Source organism: Amblyomma maculatum, chromosome 2 (genome assembly GCF_055883805.1).
Source record: "Amblyomma maculatum isolate TAMU_Amacu chromosome 2, ASM5588380v1, whole genome shotgun sequence".
Lineage (NCBI taxonomy): Eukaryota > Metazoa > Arthropoda > Arachnida > Ixodida > Ixodidae > Amblyomma > Amblyomma maculatum.
In genome coordinates, this window is record NC_139345.1 from 47,150,997 (window position 1) to 47,171,906 (window position 20,910).

Genomic DNA, 20,910 nt, shown 5'->3' on the forward strand with positions numbered 1-20,910 from the left:
GGGTGCACAAATTCAGTGTTAAGTCACGACGTGAGCATATCAGGAACAGACGGAAATTAAATAACCACCTGAAAGCGCGCGCGCGCACGCACACACACACACACACACACACACACACACACACACACACACACACACACACACACACACACACACACACACACACACACACACACACACACACACACACACACACACACACACACACACACACACACACACACACACACACACACACACACACACACACACACACACACACACACACACACACACACACACACACACACACACACACACACACACACACACACACACACACACACTGGTGCCATAATTTACCGACTTCACAATTTATTTTCACTGAAGGGTGCCGAGACATTTATTATTGAGGTGCCACTCACTTGCCTGGAGCATAACATAGCGTTGCATGGTCACTGGATATTCCCTTCCAGAGTATTGTGTCCCATCTCCATGCCACCCGATTGGAAATTATAAAATATAGCAGCTGCAGTATAACGTTCCCTCCACTACAAATACATGAGCTGTACTAAACGTATTGTAGTGGTAGCGTAAGCCCTTGTGTCGTTGCCAGAGCTAACTTCTGTGTATTGCGAGCTGTTACGATGCCTGATGTATCTGAGAGGCCAGTTTGAAGAAACGGAGAAAAATATGGTGCAGAAAGCAGCTCGCTGGTTGCACAACAAATTTGAAACATTCATCATAATACTCACGACGTAACTCTTTGTGAGCGCAGTCACACAATATTACCATCTCCTCGTTTTAATCTTGTATAAGCGTGGGGTCCGACGTGGATCACATCCGTTAGTTTCTAATACACAATTTGCAACGCACTCCGAATCGTCTTGCATTTAGTGTTTCGCAAAGTGTCTTTGGCCCTTACAGCATATGATAGCTTCATGCATGTTTTGTCGAGTCTAGCAATGCATTACTCTGATGTGTTGCGGGAGCGCCTCCTTTGCTGTGCGGCTTCGCGCATCTGCTGTATAACCGTTATTGCTTCTCAGCCCCCTCTACATGCTGGCGGCAGCCAACTTCCAGCATCTGTTTCAGGTGCTGTTGCTTGGCATCCTGCTCTGCTCTGCAACAGGCGGCTCTCGACGTATGCACATCGTCGTTTACTTGCCAGGAGTTTTTTCTTCTACTGGTTATCAACACTGGCTATTGTCGGATACAGGTCAAGATAAAAGTAGCAAATAGCCCTCAAAAAATCTCCCTCAAGCCCGTGCCATCTCTCAAAATTTGTGACGTCGCGGCACCCCTGCGCCGGAGTTGACTCGACTCCTCGACTCCTCGACTTCTCGACAAAACCCGACAGCGTTTACATGAACCCTGTAACCGGTTGTCTACCCGATAACTCAACTCAACCCGCTCCTGTCGGGTCCATGTAAACGACGAAATCCAATCTGTGACCTAAGCTAGATGCGGTGGCGCTGCTTTATCGCTTGAGAGAGTTACAGGTTTGGACGCGGCTCATAGAACCACATCTATGCAAAAGTTTTTCCAATAGCGTTCTAACTGCACACTGCAGCGCCTATGAAGGCGTCCCGTTGTTAGAAAAAAGAAAATAGCAGGTACATTTAGAGCAGAAGTTGCACGTGTGAGAGATTACAATGCCGATGTATTTTGAAGCCACCAGCAATTATGCGTGTCGTAGTAACTCGGGAAAAAGCGGGTGTGCTACTAGAGAGAAGCGCGGCGCTTAAAAACGGACGTAAATAAAACACCTAAATTGATTTTTCCATTTCACAGTGCACCTGTGAAGACACGCGCACCTTAACCGTTGGCGGGAACCTTTAATGCGAGCGGGAAAAACATGCAACGTGGTTCTAAATCTGATAATCTTTTACCTGTTAGGAGCGTGCTGTGATATTAGGGTTGCGCGCATTTGGAAATATTACAGGCAATGAATGGACTTTACCAGTATCCTCTAGCCGTGCGCGTCTCTGAGCTATTCTTAGCTTGTTACAATGGCGTCTTATTGTTCTTCAAAAGCCATGCGCATCGCAAAATGGCTTGAAATCCCGCCTAAGGCACAACTGAAAGGGATGCATACTCGGATAGATGAGGCATCTGTTCTAGATTACGTCATCAAATGATTACGTACAGGGTGGTCAGGACGGTAGATGTTGACCCTCTCAGAGGGATCGTTATCAAGGTCGTACATGCAAGGTCCTGAGGAAGGGTTGCAATAGCGTCCTCCTTGAATCAGAATTTCAGTCAACACAGCATCTGGCAGTTCTTTCGGCGTCTCCAGGGTCTTTCCATGGAAGCACGACAAGACCTGCGCGAGGTTGCATAACCAAGTCGATGTATTGATATTATATCGTGTTTGCGTGTTCTCTTAGGGCGTTATAGCTCAGAGAGATGACGTCGCCGTTAGCGTCCGCAAGCCAGCTGCGCGGCGCCGCCAACGATGTTGGAGGCGCGCGGGTTGCTACGCTACCGCGCCAGCAGAGTAGTGGTACGATGTGTTTGTTTGGCTGAGCGCGCCGAAGGCGACGTCCCGCGCTACGCTTTTCGCGCCCAGATAAAATACAGCAATCGCAAGCATTTCACCGCTACTTTAATTGAAACGAAGAAAACAGCCAAAACTTGACAGTCCTTTAAGAATAAAATTCTTCAATTTACCAGCATAGCTAAAGAAAGTTTGAGTTTTCAGAATACAGCACAGCACACTACAGTTTCCTGGTTTGTTCTCAGATTTCCTCTTATATATTTTAAAAAGTGAACGCCGTAAAATGACTTCGAGACACGCTTATAAACATTGGGAAAGTTTTATTCAGCATATCCTTTCAGTAAGCTGAATCTCGTGAAAGAGCGTAAATCGAGAGCGAAGTGTAGGGAAAGCGCGTGGACAGCGGGGCGCACCTGGGCAGTAAGGCAGGCCTGCCGTGCTTCGTGCAGCGTGTTCCAGTGGTCGGGGGCCACGGCGCCGACGGGGTCGTACCACTCGTAATTGGGGAAAACAGTGTTGTTGCGGTCCTCCATGATCTTGAAACGCTCGCCTCGGATAGCAGACTGGCCCCATATCGGGTCGATATTATACAGCACTTCCTTGCGAGGCCAAGGAGCACCCTGGGTCAGCGACTCCCACTGGTTCACGCCGTCGATCTGGGGAAGGTTCTTCATGTTGCCCCCTGTAGGGAAACTATCTGTTATGCCGCTAGCAGTATATTGAAGATGAAATGATAGGCCAGAAGTCGTAGGCCAGAATTCGTAAAAGAATACGTTAGAGTTTACATTGCTGACTAACGAGTGGTAAGGCTTGGGGTAGCTAGTACAATTTCCTACGCATTTGCTTTTGTGGTGTCTTTCGGGCCATTTGTTCATTAAAACTTCCACCATATAGAATACTATGTGATGAATAGATAGTTTGTTGCGCCTGGTGTTCACAAAACCTGTTTTGAGCTCAGATACCGATAGTAATAATTGTAGCTCCAGAACCAACTCTTTGTATGTTATACGGATTGTTCTGAAGGTATACTATTCGTTTGTTTAGCTTAGGGACTATACTGCTAAGGCAAACCTAGTTACGCTCGGATACAGCTTTCTGGGGCGACGTAGGGAAAGCTACAGAGTCAACACGCATCAATTCACGGCGCTGAAGAATGTAGTTATTCCAGAATTTTCGCGGATCATGATCTGGATCAATGCGCCATTACAGAATTATCCACGTTATCATAAGCGAAGAATATACTACTATACTAACCTAGGAAGGCGCTTGTAAGAAGAATTTGAACATCAATACAATACGCCACATGCATGCCGATGGCCGCGGTGCCTTCCGGGTATCCTGCGATGCATACGTGCTTACCGATTTCTGAACGCTTTTGCAATGAGCTTATTTTGACAACGTAAGTTGAGTGGGTTAGTAATTGGCCGCAAAGTGCTTCACAAAGGCCTTCAGCGTCGTTAAGAAATGAATTAATGTGTAGTTGGCGGCTCGAAACTATCAATGCAACATAAAGGCAGAAGTGAAACCTAAACCCTAACTGAAGCCAAATATGCCTGAACTACTTTGTGTATAACAACGCTCTGAGGGATGCTCCGCCTCCGTACACCTTGGCTATGCATATCCAGGGAATGCTGCCTCCGAGAGTAGATAAACTTTCTGTGGCGCAGGATAAGGCACAGTTTATCACTAGTTACAGAACAGTTTACTATTAAACCTAACCGGCAACCGTATTAGGCACATACAGCAATATGGATGCGAACTATAATTGAATTTCGTTTTCTTTGCTGTCATATTATTTGTTCCAGAGAGACAAGTTGCTGACGCTAGAATAAAATTTTTCGACACTTATGATTACAGATATTAATGAGCTAAAACTAAACTGCGTCCAGTTTTTTGTAATCTGGTAGTCGTACGCTCTTACTCTCATTGTATACAGACCTTCCTAGTTTCCTTCAGTTTGCTTCTGTAATTTCTCATAATAAGCTTTAATCATCCTATGCTTGGTTTACAGATTAGTTTATCAAGTTCAACGTTCAAAAATGATTCAGGCTTTGAGGGACACCGTAGATCCCTGATCGTGTTGCATTCTCTTGCACTGACGTCGCAGGGTACATGGGCGCCTTGTGTTTCGCCTCCATAGAAACGCGGCCGCTGCGCTTGGGGTCGAGCTCGGGTCTGGGTCTTAAACACTGAGCCATCGCGGTGGGATTAATTGTCATATGTATAAATGACTTGTTATCAATATACTGATAGAATACATGTTGCTGCTAGTTATGAGTGCTCAACTGTTTTATATCGTGTTCTTAACACAGCGTGTTTCTGCGTTCCGCCTATTATACGCAGTGGTCCTATTTTAGCACATTTGCGTATTATAACTATTTGCTTTTCGATTTGTGCATAAATTTCTATCATTATGAGTTGCCATGCCTTGTAATTAATGGCTGCCTTCCCTCGTCAACTTGAATATACCGGCGAGGGGAAGTCGTAACTACTCTTGAAAGCTGGTAAGATTCTTCAGGAGTTCATCTCCTCTTCATATTACGTGTATTCACTGCGGAGAGGTAACATACTGTATCAGCAAGCTTGCTGGTTCGTGAGCTTTAATGCACCAAAACAATACAGCTATGAGAGACGCCGTAGTGAACGTCTCCGGATAATTTAGACCATCTAGTCTCTTTCACGTGCGCTAATATGGAGCAGTACACGGGCTCGTAGCGTTCCGTCGGCATCACAGTGTAGTCGCCGCACCTGGGTTTGAACGCGGGTTCCATGACTGAATAGTCAGGCGCCTTAACCCAACGGGCAGGACCCAACGGGCTTACTCTAAGCTAAAATTACTGGTATAGCCAGATAACATAACACAGTCCGAAATTTGCATGTGAGTTCTGCCCACCGGCGGCCGCGTAGAAAGTGGGCAGCCAGTCGGTTATGTGGAAGAGCTGCGTAGTGGCCTTGGTGCGCGTGGCCAGCCGAGGCGTCCAGAGGAAGCCAGGGCCACGTACGCCGCCCTCTGCCACGGTTCCCTTGGAGCCACGTAGTGGCCAGTTCGGCGACGTGTTGCGCGAGAAACCGACCGGCGCGCCGCCATTGTCCGTCGAGAACGCAATCACTGTGTTGTTCAGCAGGCCGGTTTTGTACAGCGACTCTACGATGGCGCCCACTGCATTGTCCAGCTCTGCAAGGCTGCCTGCATTACCGGTTGCGAGTCTGTAGTCTGGTATAAGGAATACCGCCTTGAAGACGGCTAAGAATCTGAGAAAGAGTCTACTACTAAGCTCAATTAGGGCTTCGGGCATAAAAGTAGCTAAAGTGAACCGAACTATAAAGACTTGAAAGTTAAACAAGCAAACAAAATAAAACTGCGAATGGCGCATTTTTGGCCACAAGAACGCAGAAGTTCAGATTGAAGCTCACTGTTCAAGTTCAGCAGTAGGCTCGTAAATCTGAGTTGTAGGTTCTAAGCAATCAGGTCAGCACACGGGGAGGTCTTTTTCTATGCCCGCCCATGAGGTATGAAAGAACTCGATAAAGCCACCAGCTTGTCTCGAGTTTAACATTATTATGTCAGCTGAATAAACCCGTGTTAGGAACCTAAGCTGTCAGTGGAGGTTCGCATCTTGTGCACAAGCATTCACCAGTTTGGCAGCATGATGGTGTGATTGCCTAGGTTTTGCGGCTTCACCGCTCTAAAAAAACTGGGCTCCCACCTCACTCAAACTCGTTTGGTACTTTGCGCAAAGAAGCTCGTTAAATTACAAAGTAAGGTTTTCAGGCAGCTGGTTGAGACATTGGGATCAATTAAATTTAACGTAAAAAAGGTCTTTTTCACATATAGAATAAGAAGAACATATAGGGAACAAGGTGGTGTTATGTCGTCATGCAAATGGGAATTGGTGTGCGTATAGTGTAGCTAGAAACCTCTAGCATGCACCTATTTGTGTACTCATGAGTAAGAATACAAAGTAATATGCACCATATTTTCTTTTCAGCTGAAGTTGTGACGGCCATATTTTAAAGGACGCATTGATGTTGCTATATTTCAATGCACATGAGGATAACCAACTCAAGCAGCCATGCCGTGATTTAAGACCATTATCCATGGCGCTATCGCAGCCCATAGCACACTGCTAACCTGCCAAAATATATGTAATCTTAAAAAAAAAAGAGAGAAAAGTTTTCCATGAAGATTTTACTGTTGCATTGAATTCGGTATGCGGAAGTTCCTAACCCCGCTCTGTGCTCGCTTGTATACCGTAGCAAGAAAGCATTAGTACTGTCCTAGCACTTTCCGTACTTGCATGGCAGAATGAGTTTAAGCAAATGATGTTCGCGTCTTCTGCGCTGTAAAAGGAGGAACTTAACTTCATTTATGCATCTAAAGGTACTGTAGTACCTAGAAAAAGGCACGGTTGAGAACGTAGCAGGAAAACAAAAGAAAAATCTGGGCATACTACTAACTTCGCGAACATAAATGAACACAAATGAACACTTTGCAGCTGCAATTTGAAGATTGATTGATTGATTGAAAACTTTATTTGTCTTTTGGAAGTTTGTTAGCGGTGGAGGTCGAGGCCTCTTCTGGAAGTCCGTCACCTCCCTGGCCGTGGTTGGGACCCTAGTCCAGGGCTCCACTGAGTCGGGCCACCTCGCTTGCGTGTGCTATGAGTGCCCTCTGGGCCTCTAGCTCGCAGCTGGTGAGCCGGCTCTCCCATTGCTCCGCACTTGGTGTTTTCTGTTTGTGAAATGCATGATTTCTCTCGCATTCCCACGTGATGTGATATAATGTTGGTTTTGATCCGCACCATGGGCAGCTGGCGCTATATTGTGTTGGAAAAATCTTGTTTAGTATGTGTAGGTTTGGGAAGGAGCCTGTTTGTAGTCTCCTCCATCCCGTGGCTTCTTCCTTGGTTAGTTGTTTGTGTGGCGGGAAGTAGTGGAACCTCAGCCCCTTATATAGGTTTAGTAGGTCTGAATAGCTCTCTCCGCATCTGATCTGGGGGTCCTCCGGGGTGTGCGACGCTCCCGCTCGGCTGGTCATCCCTCGAGCTAGGTTGTCTGCCCCCTCGTTGCCCCTGATTCCCGCGTTGCTCGGTATCCAGATTATGTTTTGCTTTGGTGTCTCCTCCGAGGGCGCACCCTCTTTGAGGATCTTGAGTGCCGCACTGCTAATCCTGCCCCTAGTGTGAACACATCCAACGAGAAACTCATGCCACTTGGTGTCAGCAACACCTTTGAAGAATTAAGAGAGAGCCAACTTAAGGCCCAAGAGAAAAGATTGAGCAGTACGAAGACCGGAAGAGCGCTCCTGACAAGACTAGGTCGCAAGCTAGAAGAACCACAGAGCAGCCGAGTGACAGTACCGGATCTGCTACGAAGAAATATAAGCACACAACCCATACCCCGAAATATGGATCCAAATCTCCACGCTCGCAGAAGGGCAGCTAAGGCAGAGCAAGACGAGAAAAAAACATGGAATACAGGGAAGACGCAGTCTACACAGACGCCTCTAGATATCCACAAACACACAAAGGAAACGCAGTAGCGGTGGTAGTAAACCACGAAGGGGAACACATCGCAAGTGTCACGACCAGGGTGTCTGACATAACAGAAGCAGAAGAGATAGCCATTGCTCTGGCTGTAAGAGGAGGATATAGGACAGGGAGACCTCTCCACATCCTAACAGACTCACAAGAGGCGTGCCGCAATTTGAAGAACAATAACATCTGCTTCTTAACTTTGGCCACAGCGTCGGCAGTAAGGGGAAATACTCCGTGGAGCATGGAGGGAAATACTGCGAAGTTGAAAATTGAGCACACCGCATGTAGAGCTATATGAATGGTAAAACTCCACTGTGGTTGTGAAAAAACTTTAACGTGGTGCAAATGCCAACGAAACAATCCTCGGGCAAAGGTGGTGCCTGAGGGGCTACATAGGGGGAGCAGATCGTATTGAAAAAAAAAAAAAAATAGGTGCAGTTAGCACCAGCGAAATTAGAGAAGCGCAAAATGACAGCGAACATCAGCGAAACTGGAGCACTTGGAATACATTCTACCACATATTCATAACCTAATTTGCATGCATTAGTGGCATTATAAAAGCGCAATATAGTTAAATTTGTTGCCATATTCAGCACCAGCCACTCAATGCTATCCCCCAAAAAATCAGAATGGCGAAAATAAAGCAGGACAGCAGCAGTAAAGAGGAGATGACATGATCACTAAGGTAAAGAAGGTAGAACGCAGAGGATAAAGCGGAGCACGCGCGTACCTCGACGCAGGAAACACGAAAGCAGGCATTCATAAAAAAAAAAAAAATCCTAAAAGAGGACATTGAGTGTGCTGTGTGCCAAACAAAAATAACTTCGTGTACGTGTCACAGCTATTTTTTACGTCAGCGGCGAAGCTTAGGAAGCATTGAGCCAGGTGCTGCACAACTTTAGAATGCTCAAGTTTTATTATGCGGCACCTTATGTAAACGAAACTTTATCGCTCAGGCTTTGTGTGTGCTGGAAAGTTAACGAAGGGACACTGCGGAACATACGGTACAGTAACCTGAGGATGTGACTAGAAAGAGGAGAGAAAGCATCAGTATTGGTCTTGAACTTTGATACGAGGCCAAATACGTAATTCGCTAAGAGTATCTCATAATCAGCTAGGGATGCATTGCGTTGTTCTTGCGGCGAACATGCGCGAGAGAAACATACCGGCAAATATCTGCCTGTCGTAGTCACCCAGGTAGGAGTACTTGGCTACGTACTCCTTCGGCGCCTGGAGTGAACCGTTCAGACCTCCGCAATGGACGGCGGTCGGCGCGAAGTAGAGGAAGAAGGGCTGCGAGCGAAAGCAGGACTTCTTCTGAACAGCTATTTTCAGGTCATAGCGCTCATAACCATTTACATGTAAATTACACGCAATGGCCCTTTATGCATTATAGGATATTCATGAAATGTCCATCGCCGAATAGAAGGGTATTTGTCACGTTGCTTCAGAAATACAAGGTGCTTTCTAGACACAGACAATAAAAAAATGAATAGAAAATTAGGAGATAATTTGTGGTCTTATAGCTTTCACTGCATATGCGATGCTCGTTAACACAACTGAGCAGACTGAACAAAGATTTTTTAACCCCGCACTCCACAAGGAGCAGGAAAACAATGTGATTGAATTAGTCAAGGTACACAATGTTTCTAAATTGTTGGAAATTACTTCATCGAACTAATACCTTTTGAATGTGTTGCATTTCTTGGTAGCATTTAAAAGCAAAGCGAACATTGAGCTTTGATGGAATAAAATATTTTATCAGTAATGAAGTGTATCTTTGCATTTCTTGTAAACCAAGTGACTATCATCCAAAAAAAGAGAGAAATGCATCGTTTAAAGCACTCAATAAATAAAAAAATAGTTACATTTTCAGTGCCTCCCTAGCTGTTTAAATATCCCGCCTTAGGAGATGGAAGGAGTAGCTAAAACAAGCCCCTCTGGTCAGGTTAGAGGCTAGCTTTCGATAGGGGATTCGAACCGACATGTCTGTCTCCTCCAATTACACGCCGCGAATTGCAATTGTAGGTGCCCAGCGAGAAGTGAGACAGATACTACACCTTCCGTTCCCCCAAAACCAAACCAACTAAAGCATTCACCACTCTGGGAAATTACATGCTACAGTCTCTCAGTGCCAAGAATTCACGTAATGAAAAGGCGGTGTTAAAAGCGCTATTACTTTCTTTCTTATTGCGACGCTTACGCGTATTCCTAATTCTAATGGGGATGGATGGAGGAGCAATACTCTCCAAAACTCTCTCTAGCAGCGAGCGTAGAGCTGTCGAATGGCCTCGAGCCATGCGTGCGTTGCTAGAGTAGCGGGGGCGGAAGCCTGAACAAAAAACGCCTCCCTAATCGCATGAGCACACATGAGCTATAGAAGGTGATAGAGAGCAGCCTCAACTCAATGAATAAGAGTCACGACGATTAGCTGATGAACGTTAGTTTTTGGTTAGAAACATGTACAAAACCGACAGCATTTAATCCGGAGTATAGTTAATCCTATGTAAACGTATCGCCCGAAAAAGTATGTCAAGTTCACGTGAAGAACAATGCCGGTCCTTCGTACAAATTCTCGGACGCTATTTAGGAACCTAAATTTTTAACACATCAGAATGCTGCTATATAATAATCAATATATCCCAGATCCACCGTAGGAAAGCTTGAAATTTTTGGCACCCCATCGGGTTTCTGTGGCAAGTTTAACTACGCTGGTGCAGGCCCAGGGTGAAATGCAATATCTCAATTTTTTTTTTTTTACAGTGTAAGAAAGTTAAAGCATTCCCATCATCTTGCTTGTAACAGTACCTTACAATATCTCATGGTTACCTCAGAATTACAAATGGTATTGCAGAAACCTGGGCATGTTTATGCCGTTCTCACTGCTGCAGTACTTTCCTTCCACGCTTCGTGCTGTACAGCTGAAGGCTGACCGAGAGGAAAGCTCGTCTCACCTTGTTGCTGCTCTGCCTTTCAATTACTGATGCCGCTTCTTTCACGAACAGCGTTGTTAGATATCGCCCCATTTCCTCAAGCAACGGCCGCCGGTTTCCTTTGAGGGCATGTCCGGAAAGGTCTAAGGAAGGCTGAAAAGAGAATAAGGGTAAATGATAATAATAAACAAAAAGCACAGTCACTTACAGGTACTAGTGCGCGATAAGGGTTTAGCTTGTGAGGAGCGTCGCCTTCCGAGGTGTATGCTTGAGGCATGCTCGAGGAAGGAACTGCCAACACGGCCAGGTAATCGCTTACGAAGTTGTGATAACTTTAGAGCTAGATCCAAAAAGGGCTAGGCCGGCTTTCGTAAGGGCTACTCTACAACGGGTAATAGAAGCAGTATCATCTAGAGGATGATACTGCTCGAGAGGATGATACTACTTGTAGCAAATCCTAAGATATGACATGAACATATTTTAAACAGGGTTCTCAAACACGTGGACCCGCGTTGTGCAACGTAATCCGGCTCTCCAGGACCAAAAATTTCAGCTTTCGTTCCGAAAGTCCGAGCCAGCTTCACTAGTCGCGGAGCTAAACTTTGAGTCCTCTCCCTCAGGCGGTACACGTTCTTTTCAGAAATGAAAGGAGGCACAGGGCCTCTCGATCTGCTTGAACTTTAGACGGACCTCAACTCCCTACAAGAGCAAAACATAAGACAAACTACCCGTCCTCTATTTCATTTCCAAGTCAACATTTTTCTCTTTCGAGGATAAATGACTGCGGGTGTTTAACTGGAGTACCCTATCAGTAGCTCTCTTCTAGCCATCCTGAAGTGGCACTCATCCGAAGTTTAGAAAAAATGAAGCGCGTGCCATTTTTATGACTGGTAATGAAGAATTGTGGTGGATTTTTATTTAGTTTATTGCTATATGTTCTTATATTTTCAATTATTATTTTTGTTATTTTCTGGCTCCTGACCCGCGAAGGTTGAATTTCCTTCAATGCGACCCGCATAGCAGTATGTTTTAGACTGCTGGATCAAGAGAAAACGTTTGACTAAATCGAAACCTCAGCCCTCATGCAGGCATCGCGGAACCAGGGTGTACGTTTGTATAGATGAGCATATTTGAAAGTACAAGGAACATATCTCTAGTGGCTGCACAACAACTAGAGTCCTTCATAAAAACCGGAATAAAATTACAATAACGAAGGATAATCAGCAAAAACATCTAGGAGAGATGAGGGGATCGATATGAGATACAAAGGGAGCCAACAGCCGTTGACACCAAGCATAGCTTTTTTTTTTCTTTTTTTTTTATGAATGCCACACAACAATGTAACCGTGTGGATAATCGATTAAAAAGTTGATGAAAAAAAGAAAAACAAACAATGACATGCCATCGGCGAATATTTCGCGCCGGGTTCTCAGCCAACTGAGCTACGGTGACTTCCTGTTGATTCTATTTTCTTAGGTGCTAAGCTGAGTGTGAATCGTCGCCAGCGCTAGCCTAGATGTTAGCCAGGAGACACGGTCTCTCCGTCGAGATTAACCCCTTGCTCCCAGGAAGTGTTCAGAGATCAGGATTTGGAGCAGTTCGGAATAAGAATTCATAAGTAATTTGTTTATTAATTTTTTATATCAAACGAAAGATGCCTCAGTACACTGCTATTCAGCGATGACATGCTTTGCTGACTCAGGGACGAACAAAGGACTGTCGAGGACCTAGGCAAGCTAAGCAGAACAGTGGATTTAAAATTATTTATGCGGAAAATTAAAACGTTCAGCAGCCCCCGAGGTGTGCAGCAGTTAATGATATCTTGGAAGACGGAATAAGTGGTAAATGAATAAGTCTACTGAGGTTGTGGCAACCGCAGATCCGGACCACGAGAGTGTATAACTAGAGGAATAAGATCAGGATGTATCACATTTGGATAGTGCACTGATATCATGAGTGGTAGTTTGCCAGTATCGCTCAAGTGTAAAGTATATAAAAGCTGCATCTTGCCGGTTTTCAACTATGGGACAAGAACGTGGAGGCTAACGAAAAGGGTCCAAACTAAATTAGGGAGCACGCATAAGGTTAAAGGGCGGAAAAAGGTTGGTGTAACGTTGAGAGAGAAGCTTGCTGAATGGGCGAGAACTCGATTTAATGCCATTCTATTCAAAATTAAGAGGAGGAAATGGACGTGGATAGGACATGTAATGCGAACTAACGATAATTAATGGTTGCCAAGAATTACAGTCTGGATTTCAAGGGAAGGAAAGCGTAGCACGGGGCGACAAAATGAGATATGGAGGTTGGCAGAGATTTGATGTCTGCAGCCTTCACAGGACCGGTATAATTGAAGAAATATGAGAAAGGTTTCTGCCTTGGTGCGGATATGGTAAGGTTGATGATAGTGATTGAGTGGGTAGGAAAACTGTAGGCGAACTAGAATCTGCCAGAGGAGCAGTGTTAGTGGATCGCATAAGTGTTTTGGCACTAATAGGTCACAAAGTGCTTTGCCAAAGTCATCAACTGATATAATCGGAAGGTACCGCATTCTATTCGTTAACAGTTTTCGGAACAAAGAAAGAAACATTTACCGCATTCTATTCATAAACTGTTTCCGGAAAGAAAAAAGAAAATTTTAATGTGTTAGCATGCGCAAAGTATGGTAATAAGCCCGATCGCGATTACCAGTTCTCCGTGTTTCTGAAAACAGTGCATTGCGGAAGGAGAAATGCCTAGTTTGTCAAGAATAATTACATTAAAGAAGGGTAGGGGGGCGATCTTATTGACACGGAAAGGTTTGATATCGTTTAGCAAAATGCAAAAGGGGGTAACAGCACATACAAAAGTTTCGTACACAAGAAGAGATGTTAGACACGGACTAAAATAGTTTTGCTACATTTCAAGGTGCAACACTTGGCCCAAGAGCGAGCTCTTTTTATATCGTTTCGTGCCACTAATAAAGATAGGAAGCTGTCCTTTTGCACTTAGTAAATATAAAACATATTGCGCTTCTCCGTATTTTTCTATTTCTGGTGTATTCATTTCATATGGGGTCCGAAATGATGAAGGCATTTTCGACTTGAGTTTTGATTTTATGAGTTTATTGTAGGCATATACTTTGCCTTTCCTGCGTGCACACCTCTGTTTATGGCGAAGAAAACAAAGTTTATGCAAAGCTGATGATTTATTGTCGTCTATGTGGTCGTTTCATATTAGCTGTGAGTTTAAGTTAGGCTTGTGAGCAGCCGAATCATGCCAATAAGTACCTCAAGCTTTATTTAATAATATTTTTGTTTAATGCAAGGGCAGGCGTTGTTAAGCTTGGGAGATCGACCTCTTTGTTATTTACACCGCAGTAGACGTAAAGGCATGATCGATAACGAGGTAACGAGGGTGTCTATAGAGAAGAACCGTTGCCGAACATGTGATACACTTGATACTCTAGCCACAAGCTCCCAAGTTACATGCGAAACCAAAGGACGTCGCCTGCACCACACCGGGGGCATATCCGAGTTGATCAAATGATAACCCTACACACTGTAGGAGGCCAACAATAGCGACAAGAGACGACATTGTTTGTCATAGCTTTTCTAGCACTACAATGCATCCATATTTGGTACCGCGCTCACCTGTGACAAAACGAGTATGCCATATGAAAGTCAAAACAATGCCTGCAATTGTCACCACGGAGCCCTGTGCCTCACACCGGAAGGCCCCCTTACAGAAACCCAAGGGCGCTGCTCTAGATTTTCGCGAACTTGTTCGTGCCAACAGCCGCTGGAATGAAGCCTTATTATCTTGCTTTTAGCGCTCACAAGGACTTTTCGCTCTCTGTTCACACTCAGGGCCGAATTTTAGAGCGCTGCTTGGCTTACACTATTTCCTTACCTTTCACAAGGAGCCCTCCATGCCTCCTCAACCCAATGACACATTTAAGGGAGGCGTCTAATTTTCGAACCTTCCTTAGCGGCTGTTTGCCTAAGGAAGTATTCAGAGTGGCGAGGAGCCGCTTGTATTTGTCTGGTATCGAAAAAATGCTCCTTATGTTTGAGGTATACAATGATTCAAATGGTAAAAACAAGGCAAATGCGCATTTATAACGTTATGTTGCGAGGCGCGCTCCTACGTGCTCTCGTTTTTTATCTGACACACTTTGTTTCAAAGCTGTACTTTGCTTGTCAGAGATACACTGTTGGCTTGGCAACATGCAACTGTTTACAACGGAGAGGCTCAACAGAAACCGCAGCGGATGTCCGCTCAGCGTGGTTTTTCACTCTCAGTAGGATTCGCTCGAGCCGCCAGAGACACTCTACAGCGCAATCGCAGAGCTTGTTGTTGTGCAGAGAAGCGTGCGTTCTGGCGAAGGAGCGAATAAAGGGAGCATTCAAGGTAGCGCAGTGCCCAGGGGAAGGGCGTTCCAAGGAAGGCCTTACTAAGCGCCCCTCAGTAAGGCTAAGGCGTGTTTAAAAATTGACTGAAGGAAGAAGAGCCGCTCTTAAGGCATCCTCACTCAGGTGAGGAGCGTTTAAAAATTTGGCCAACAATGTCGCCGAGACGCTTTTTTTTTATCTCTTCCTTTGTAGCGCAATATGCACCGAGATCAGTCTCGAACGAATGCAGCCACTCGTGTCAGCTTCCACTTTGTCCCTGATTGTTTTAGTTACCTTTGGCGTTCTTTTCTAGATGTTTGCCCACGAACTTTAAATTGAGCTCTGACGAGTAGAAATGTATTTAGTAGTTCGACGACCGCTATGCACGCTTGCTGCTATCGTTGCCGTCGAGTTACTTAATTCTTATGCCGACGCAAGCCGACACAATAAAGAGTTCAATTAAGTACAACCCCGGTTTCTTTGTTCGTTGGCTTTCACTAGGACGTACAAATACGGTTACTGTGAAGATACAGAGCGTGCATTTTATTCGTATTAATGTCCCGTCATGTACCCTTAAGCCCTTTTCCAGCGCATGACGCGGTTACTCCAATATCAGTGCGACATAAAAACAACAAAAACGTTTGATTACTACACTACGGCCAATTTTTTCTTCTGAAGGCAACGGCATAAGAGCATACTCATATTAAGAGTTAGTTTATGCGCTAAATAAATGGGTTTGCGAAACTGTACAAGCAGGAACACGAAATATATTAAAAAATTTTCCCCAAACATCTATCAAGTCACGCACTTTTGTCGTAAAAAACAAAAATGACGACGCACATCTCGGCTAAAGTGTGTCCAGTAATCGACTTCGCCGTTGTAAACTCCGTAGAATGTGTCGAAGCCACGGCTTGTGGGCTTGTATTCGTCTTTACTAAATCCCAGGTGCCACTGCAATAAATAAATAAATAAATAAATAAATAAATAAATAAATAAATAAATAAATAAATAAATAAATAAATAAATAAATAAATAAATAAATAAATAAATAAATAAATAAATAAATAAAATTATTAGACCAATTGATTGATGAATGAACGAATCAATCAATCAATCAATCAATCAATCAATCAATCAATCAATCAATCAATCAATCAATCAATCAATCAATCAATCAATCAATCAATCAATCGTTTAACCTGTAGCCGCCATTAATCCATCGATGATATATGAATTTTACACACTGACATACTATGATTTCATTGGAGGAAATAATTCGAAACACAACAAAACGTGCGCGAGGTCGAGTGACCAAATCGCGGCCGTAGTGGCCGTATTCCGATGGGAGCGGAACAGTAGAACGCCCATGTCCTGTGAGGTGTTAGCCCAAGTTCAAAAGCAACTGGTGGTCGCTTGAATTAAATAGGAGGCCTCTACTACGCCATCCATGTATCTTTCCCAACCAATGTTACGAAATTTTTCTAATATCTGTTTAACAATATCTTTTTTTTTTATTTGTGAGACGACCTTGACACGTATACTGCTGGCTGATCAGCGGCTGCAGATGCAAGGCTAAACCCAAGTATGTAGCATGTTCTGTGGTGCATGCTGTGTCTTTGTATGGAAGCCCGCAGTAGGGAAGTGTGTGAAGATGGAGTCGGTAATTGCAGCCGAGCTTCGCGCGTTTTTTTTACTCTTTCATACAAGGTTACGTAACAGCCTACTGGTTTTACAATACGGTGGGTTTGTCAATGGATGCCCAGACTTCCTTTTTGCCCCTCTTCACATGCTATCCCGGTCGCCAAAACCTGATGACGCGACAGATTATGAACGCGCAATGAGTGTTATAAGTGATCAAGTTTACAAGCATTTTTTTAAAATTACCAAAATAATGGAGGTTACATCAACATTTCCAGTGAACGTTTGGTCCATGTCCCCTCTCCCAAGCATTTTACCACAGAAGTGCAGAGCATCACGACGGAGCAAATCTTATACCGACTGAAAAACTGATGGCTACCCGGCGGCACCAGAAATCGAACCTCGCACCTCCCGAATGCGCGACGGATATTTTACCATACGCACATCAATAAAAATGAATCAAAATCGGAATTCGATATGCCTGGTGCAAGTACAGCAAGGAGAAGAAACCAGTGTGTGACGAACTGAAGGAGCAAAAAAAAAAAAAAAAAACGAAGTGGTGCTTTTCGTTGGCCCTGTTTAGATAGCCTCCCGCAGGTGTAGCGTGCCATACCTTGCCCACCATGTGAGTCGAGTAGCCCATGTCTTTGAGGTACTCCGGCAACAGCTTCAAGTCAGGATCCAGCCCAACTGGATCGGCACTACGAAAACTTGAGTGCTGCGTTCCTGCGAGATTATAAACTTCCAGTCTAAATTTGAAGGGAAAAACGCGCTCCGATATAAACAGCTAAACAATGTAAGGCATGTTGCTTCATTCATTCCACGAACCTAACGATAATTGCATACAAAGCACTCATTTCTTATCTTGATTTTATCTACAGTGCGACAATTCTGTCGCAAAAGTTTATAAAATGACTCAATCGCGAAGTTCGACGTACGTATTATAGTAGCATGCTTGCTTTTCTAGTGTCAGTGAAATGAAACATACATTAAAGCCGTATCATTTTTGTATTTCGAACTGCAAGTTTTGGCAAACATCAATGACGAACTGTTGCTTGTTGTCACAATACTATGAACATTTGTTTAGATTCAACATGTTCTTTCGTTGCTCATTAAGGGGCCCTAATTTGAACCTTTCATTTGGTCGGAGCGTCTATCGCAAACAAACCAATAGAAGATGGGGAAACAAACACCAATCACAACTGAATACCACACCTAAATATGCTGGTGATGCGAAATTCCCGTATCCTCTCGGCGTCGGACACCTTAAGAATGTTAGCACTGTCTGGAGTAGTTCGTGTAAGGCATTGAACTGTTCGAGTCTTGTCTCATCGATTGCCACGCCGGCATGGTCGGAACGTCTCGGTTCCAATCAGGAGAGGACACTAAGGGAACGGCCTTCTGAACCCTCCTGAGCGTTTAGACTTGTTTCTTTCCTTTCTATCCCGTATTGAACTGCACGCTCGAACACTGCTCGAGGGAGTCACCAAAGAGTGTCCTGTTTGTCGGGACCCCTATAAAAAGTAAACGCACGAAGTCATTAGAAGCAAGGTCTCTGTACAAACTGTGCACACTGCAGGTAAACACAAGCGCTTGTGGGGAAACGGCGTGCGCAGAATGGGCAACGATCTTGAAGCAAAGACGCAAGTGGTCACGCAGAAAATCTCATCTCACAACTGTATTGGCTTTCCGTTGGACTTTGTTTCAGACTGGAGTCAACTTGGACAAGAGAAGGTTTTCTTCCATTCTGTTCACTATTGTTCAATGCGATCCTTTGTTTTTTGAACTGCTGGCATGATTGCGCAACCACCGCTAAGACGGTACTCTTGTTCTTCTTTGCCAGTATTTCACAAGAGGCGGAGAAAAGCGGTCTCTTTCGAATCGATTTGTAATAAGGGATCAATTACTCATTCGCATCTACCCAAGCGAAGCCATACGGCTACAAGTTGCAGCCGAATGACTGCGCTTGGGGGGATGCCAATTAGTATTTACTCCCTTAATACAAATCAACTCCACCTTGAGCGACTCCCCTCGATATTCGAAAATTATGCTCTCTTCGAGCTATAGATCAATTCGATCTCGCCCTACCATCTGATCTGCTGCCCGTTCTGGTTAGCTCAGTTGGTAGAGCGACTTCCTTTGAAAGGCGATAATCCCGGTTTCGTTCCCAGACAAGGACGAATTTTACTTTAACTACGAAGCATCTGAGAAAGCTTTATTGCTTTCCTTTGTCGCCGTATGGCTGCGCTTGGCTGGATGTCAGTGAGTAATTATTCATTTACTATACAGTTTAAGCTCCATGCTTACAGGTATTAGTAAAGTATATGGCAAAAAAAAAAAGCAAAATATTAGTGATTATTACATGCACAGTGATGCGATTTTTGTTTCATGGGCAAACTGACTAGCAGAGGGCGCTTTGCCCATTCACATTGTTTTTGTTTTTTTTTTTTTATTTTTAACGACGCGAATAAGAAAGTCGGCCAATAAGTTTCTGTAGTCCTTATTTTGAGATGGTCAGAGGATAGGTTTAACAAAGCACCTAGACCGGATTGAAACACCAAAGGCACGTGCTATGCAATCAATTAAGGAGAGTTACTAGTAAGAAATCCGGCTTTATATTTGGAACTGAGGTTTTAGGTCAACTGATGCGGCTTTTAATCGAAACCGACTTCACGCTGGAGTAGGTATTGTTAGTCGCTTTAAAACGCGTTACTGTGAAATTAAAATAAACAGAAACACGAGTTTTGGACGAGTATTCACAAGTCAGGCGGCCACGAAGCGTGCTGTTCTACTCATACTGGTGTTCGTCTCCTTTTGGCGCTAACATATTTCACAGGGAGACCTTTGATACTCATTGTTCTCTACACTTATTCAGTTTGTAATAAACATTTCCACAATTCCTGCTGCAGCAGTGAGCCTCATTTGCTAGGCTGTTCTGATTAGTGAGAAGCATCCCCTGCCACAATCGGCTGATACATTGGTGCCCCAGGAAGCTGCCACTACCTGTTTTTATACGCTTCGTATGGTGCAGATAACACATGCAATGAAAACATATTTGCAATTAACAACTTAGCATACGCAATAGCCATCTTCGTTACTTTTGGAAAAAAAATATTGTCGAGGACATTTCAATATCTGCACATTGAGTGCAGCGGTGGCGTAGAGGTAGAACTACCGCCTCGCATGCAGGAGGGCCGTGGTTCGAATTTTGGTGCCGCGCAATTCTCCACCGGGCCAACACACACACACAAAAAAAGTCAGCATGTCGATGGAATTGCATAAACAGGTTTGGTGTGCGACCTGATGCTGGTAACACCTCTGGCAACGCACTCCCTCACCAGAACAGGAGTTGACCCTGGTGCAGTAATTTGCCACAACCTCTCATGATTAGTCCTACAAAACCCGGCCATCGGTCACCAGCGTCTGCGGAGCAACTGACCACGGCGGTGGTCAGACCTGTGACCGCCACCGGGGGGTGCTAATAATTCCTGGATCCGTTGGACAGGCCGCCATTGGAAACTGACCCTGGCAACATTTAACTCTAGAGCCCTAGCTATATAGTGAAGCTAGTTTAGCAGTGCTGTTAGAGGAACAAGATGGTATGAATGGGATGTCATAAGGCTTAGTGATGTTAAGAGGCCGAATGAGGCATATAACGTACTGAAAGAGGGGCATGCACTTTGTTATCGACGTTTACCGGAAATGCGATAACTAGGAGTAGGATTCCTTGTCGATAAGTATTTAGCTGGAAATACAGATGGATCTTATAGTAATAATGACAGCGTGGCAGGCATTGTATTTAAGGTTAATAAGCGGTGTAAACTTAAGGTTGTACAGGCCTACGCGCCTACGTGTAGTCATGATGACCAGGTAGTTGAAAGCTTCTACGAAAATGTGCAATTGGCAATGTGAAAAGAAAAGACGCAGTATACTGTACTAGTGGGCGACTTCAA

The 20,910-nt window shown here is 44.5% G+C and overlaps 1 protein-coding gene across 1 annotated transcript in view; it reads right to left on the reverse strand.

Annotated features, from left to right (window-relative positions):
- LOC146198561 (arylsulfatase B-like) overlaps positions 1–20,910 on the reverse strand; it is a 70,083-nt gene that overhangs the window by 15,361 nt on the left and 33,812 nt on the right. The window contains exons 3-9 of the mRNA XM_084592615.1: positions 17,571–17,683; positions 16,160–16,270; positions 10,971–11,102; positions 9,183–9,309; positions 5,373–5,666; positions 2,893–3,161; positions 2,129–2,305 (exon numbers count right to left, since the gene is read on the reverse strand). Of these exons, the coding sequence (XP_084448741.1) occupies positions 2,129–2,305; positions 2,893–3,161; positions 5,373–5,666; positions 9,183–9,309; positions 10,971–11,102; positions 16,160–16,270; positions 17,571–17,683 (1,223 nt within the window). The remainder of the gene's footprint in view (positions 1–2,128; positions 2,306–2,892; positions 3,162–5,372; positions 5,667–9,182; positions 9,310–10,970; positions 11,103–16,159; positions 16,271–17,570; positions 17,684–20,910) is intronic.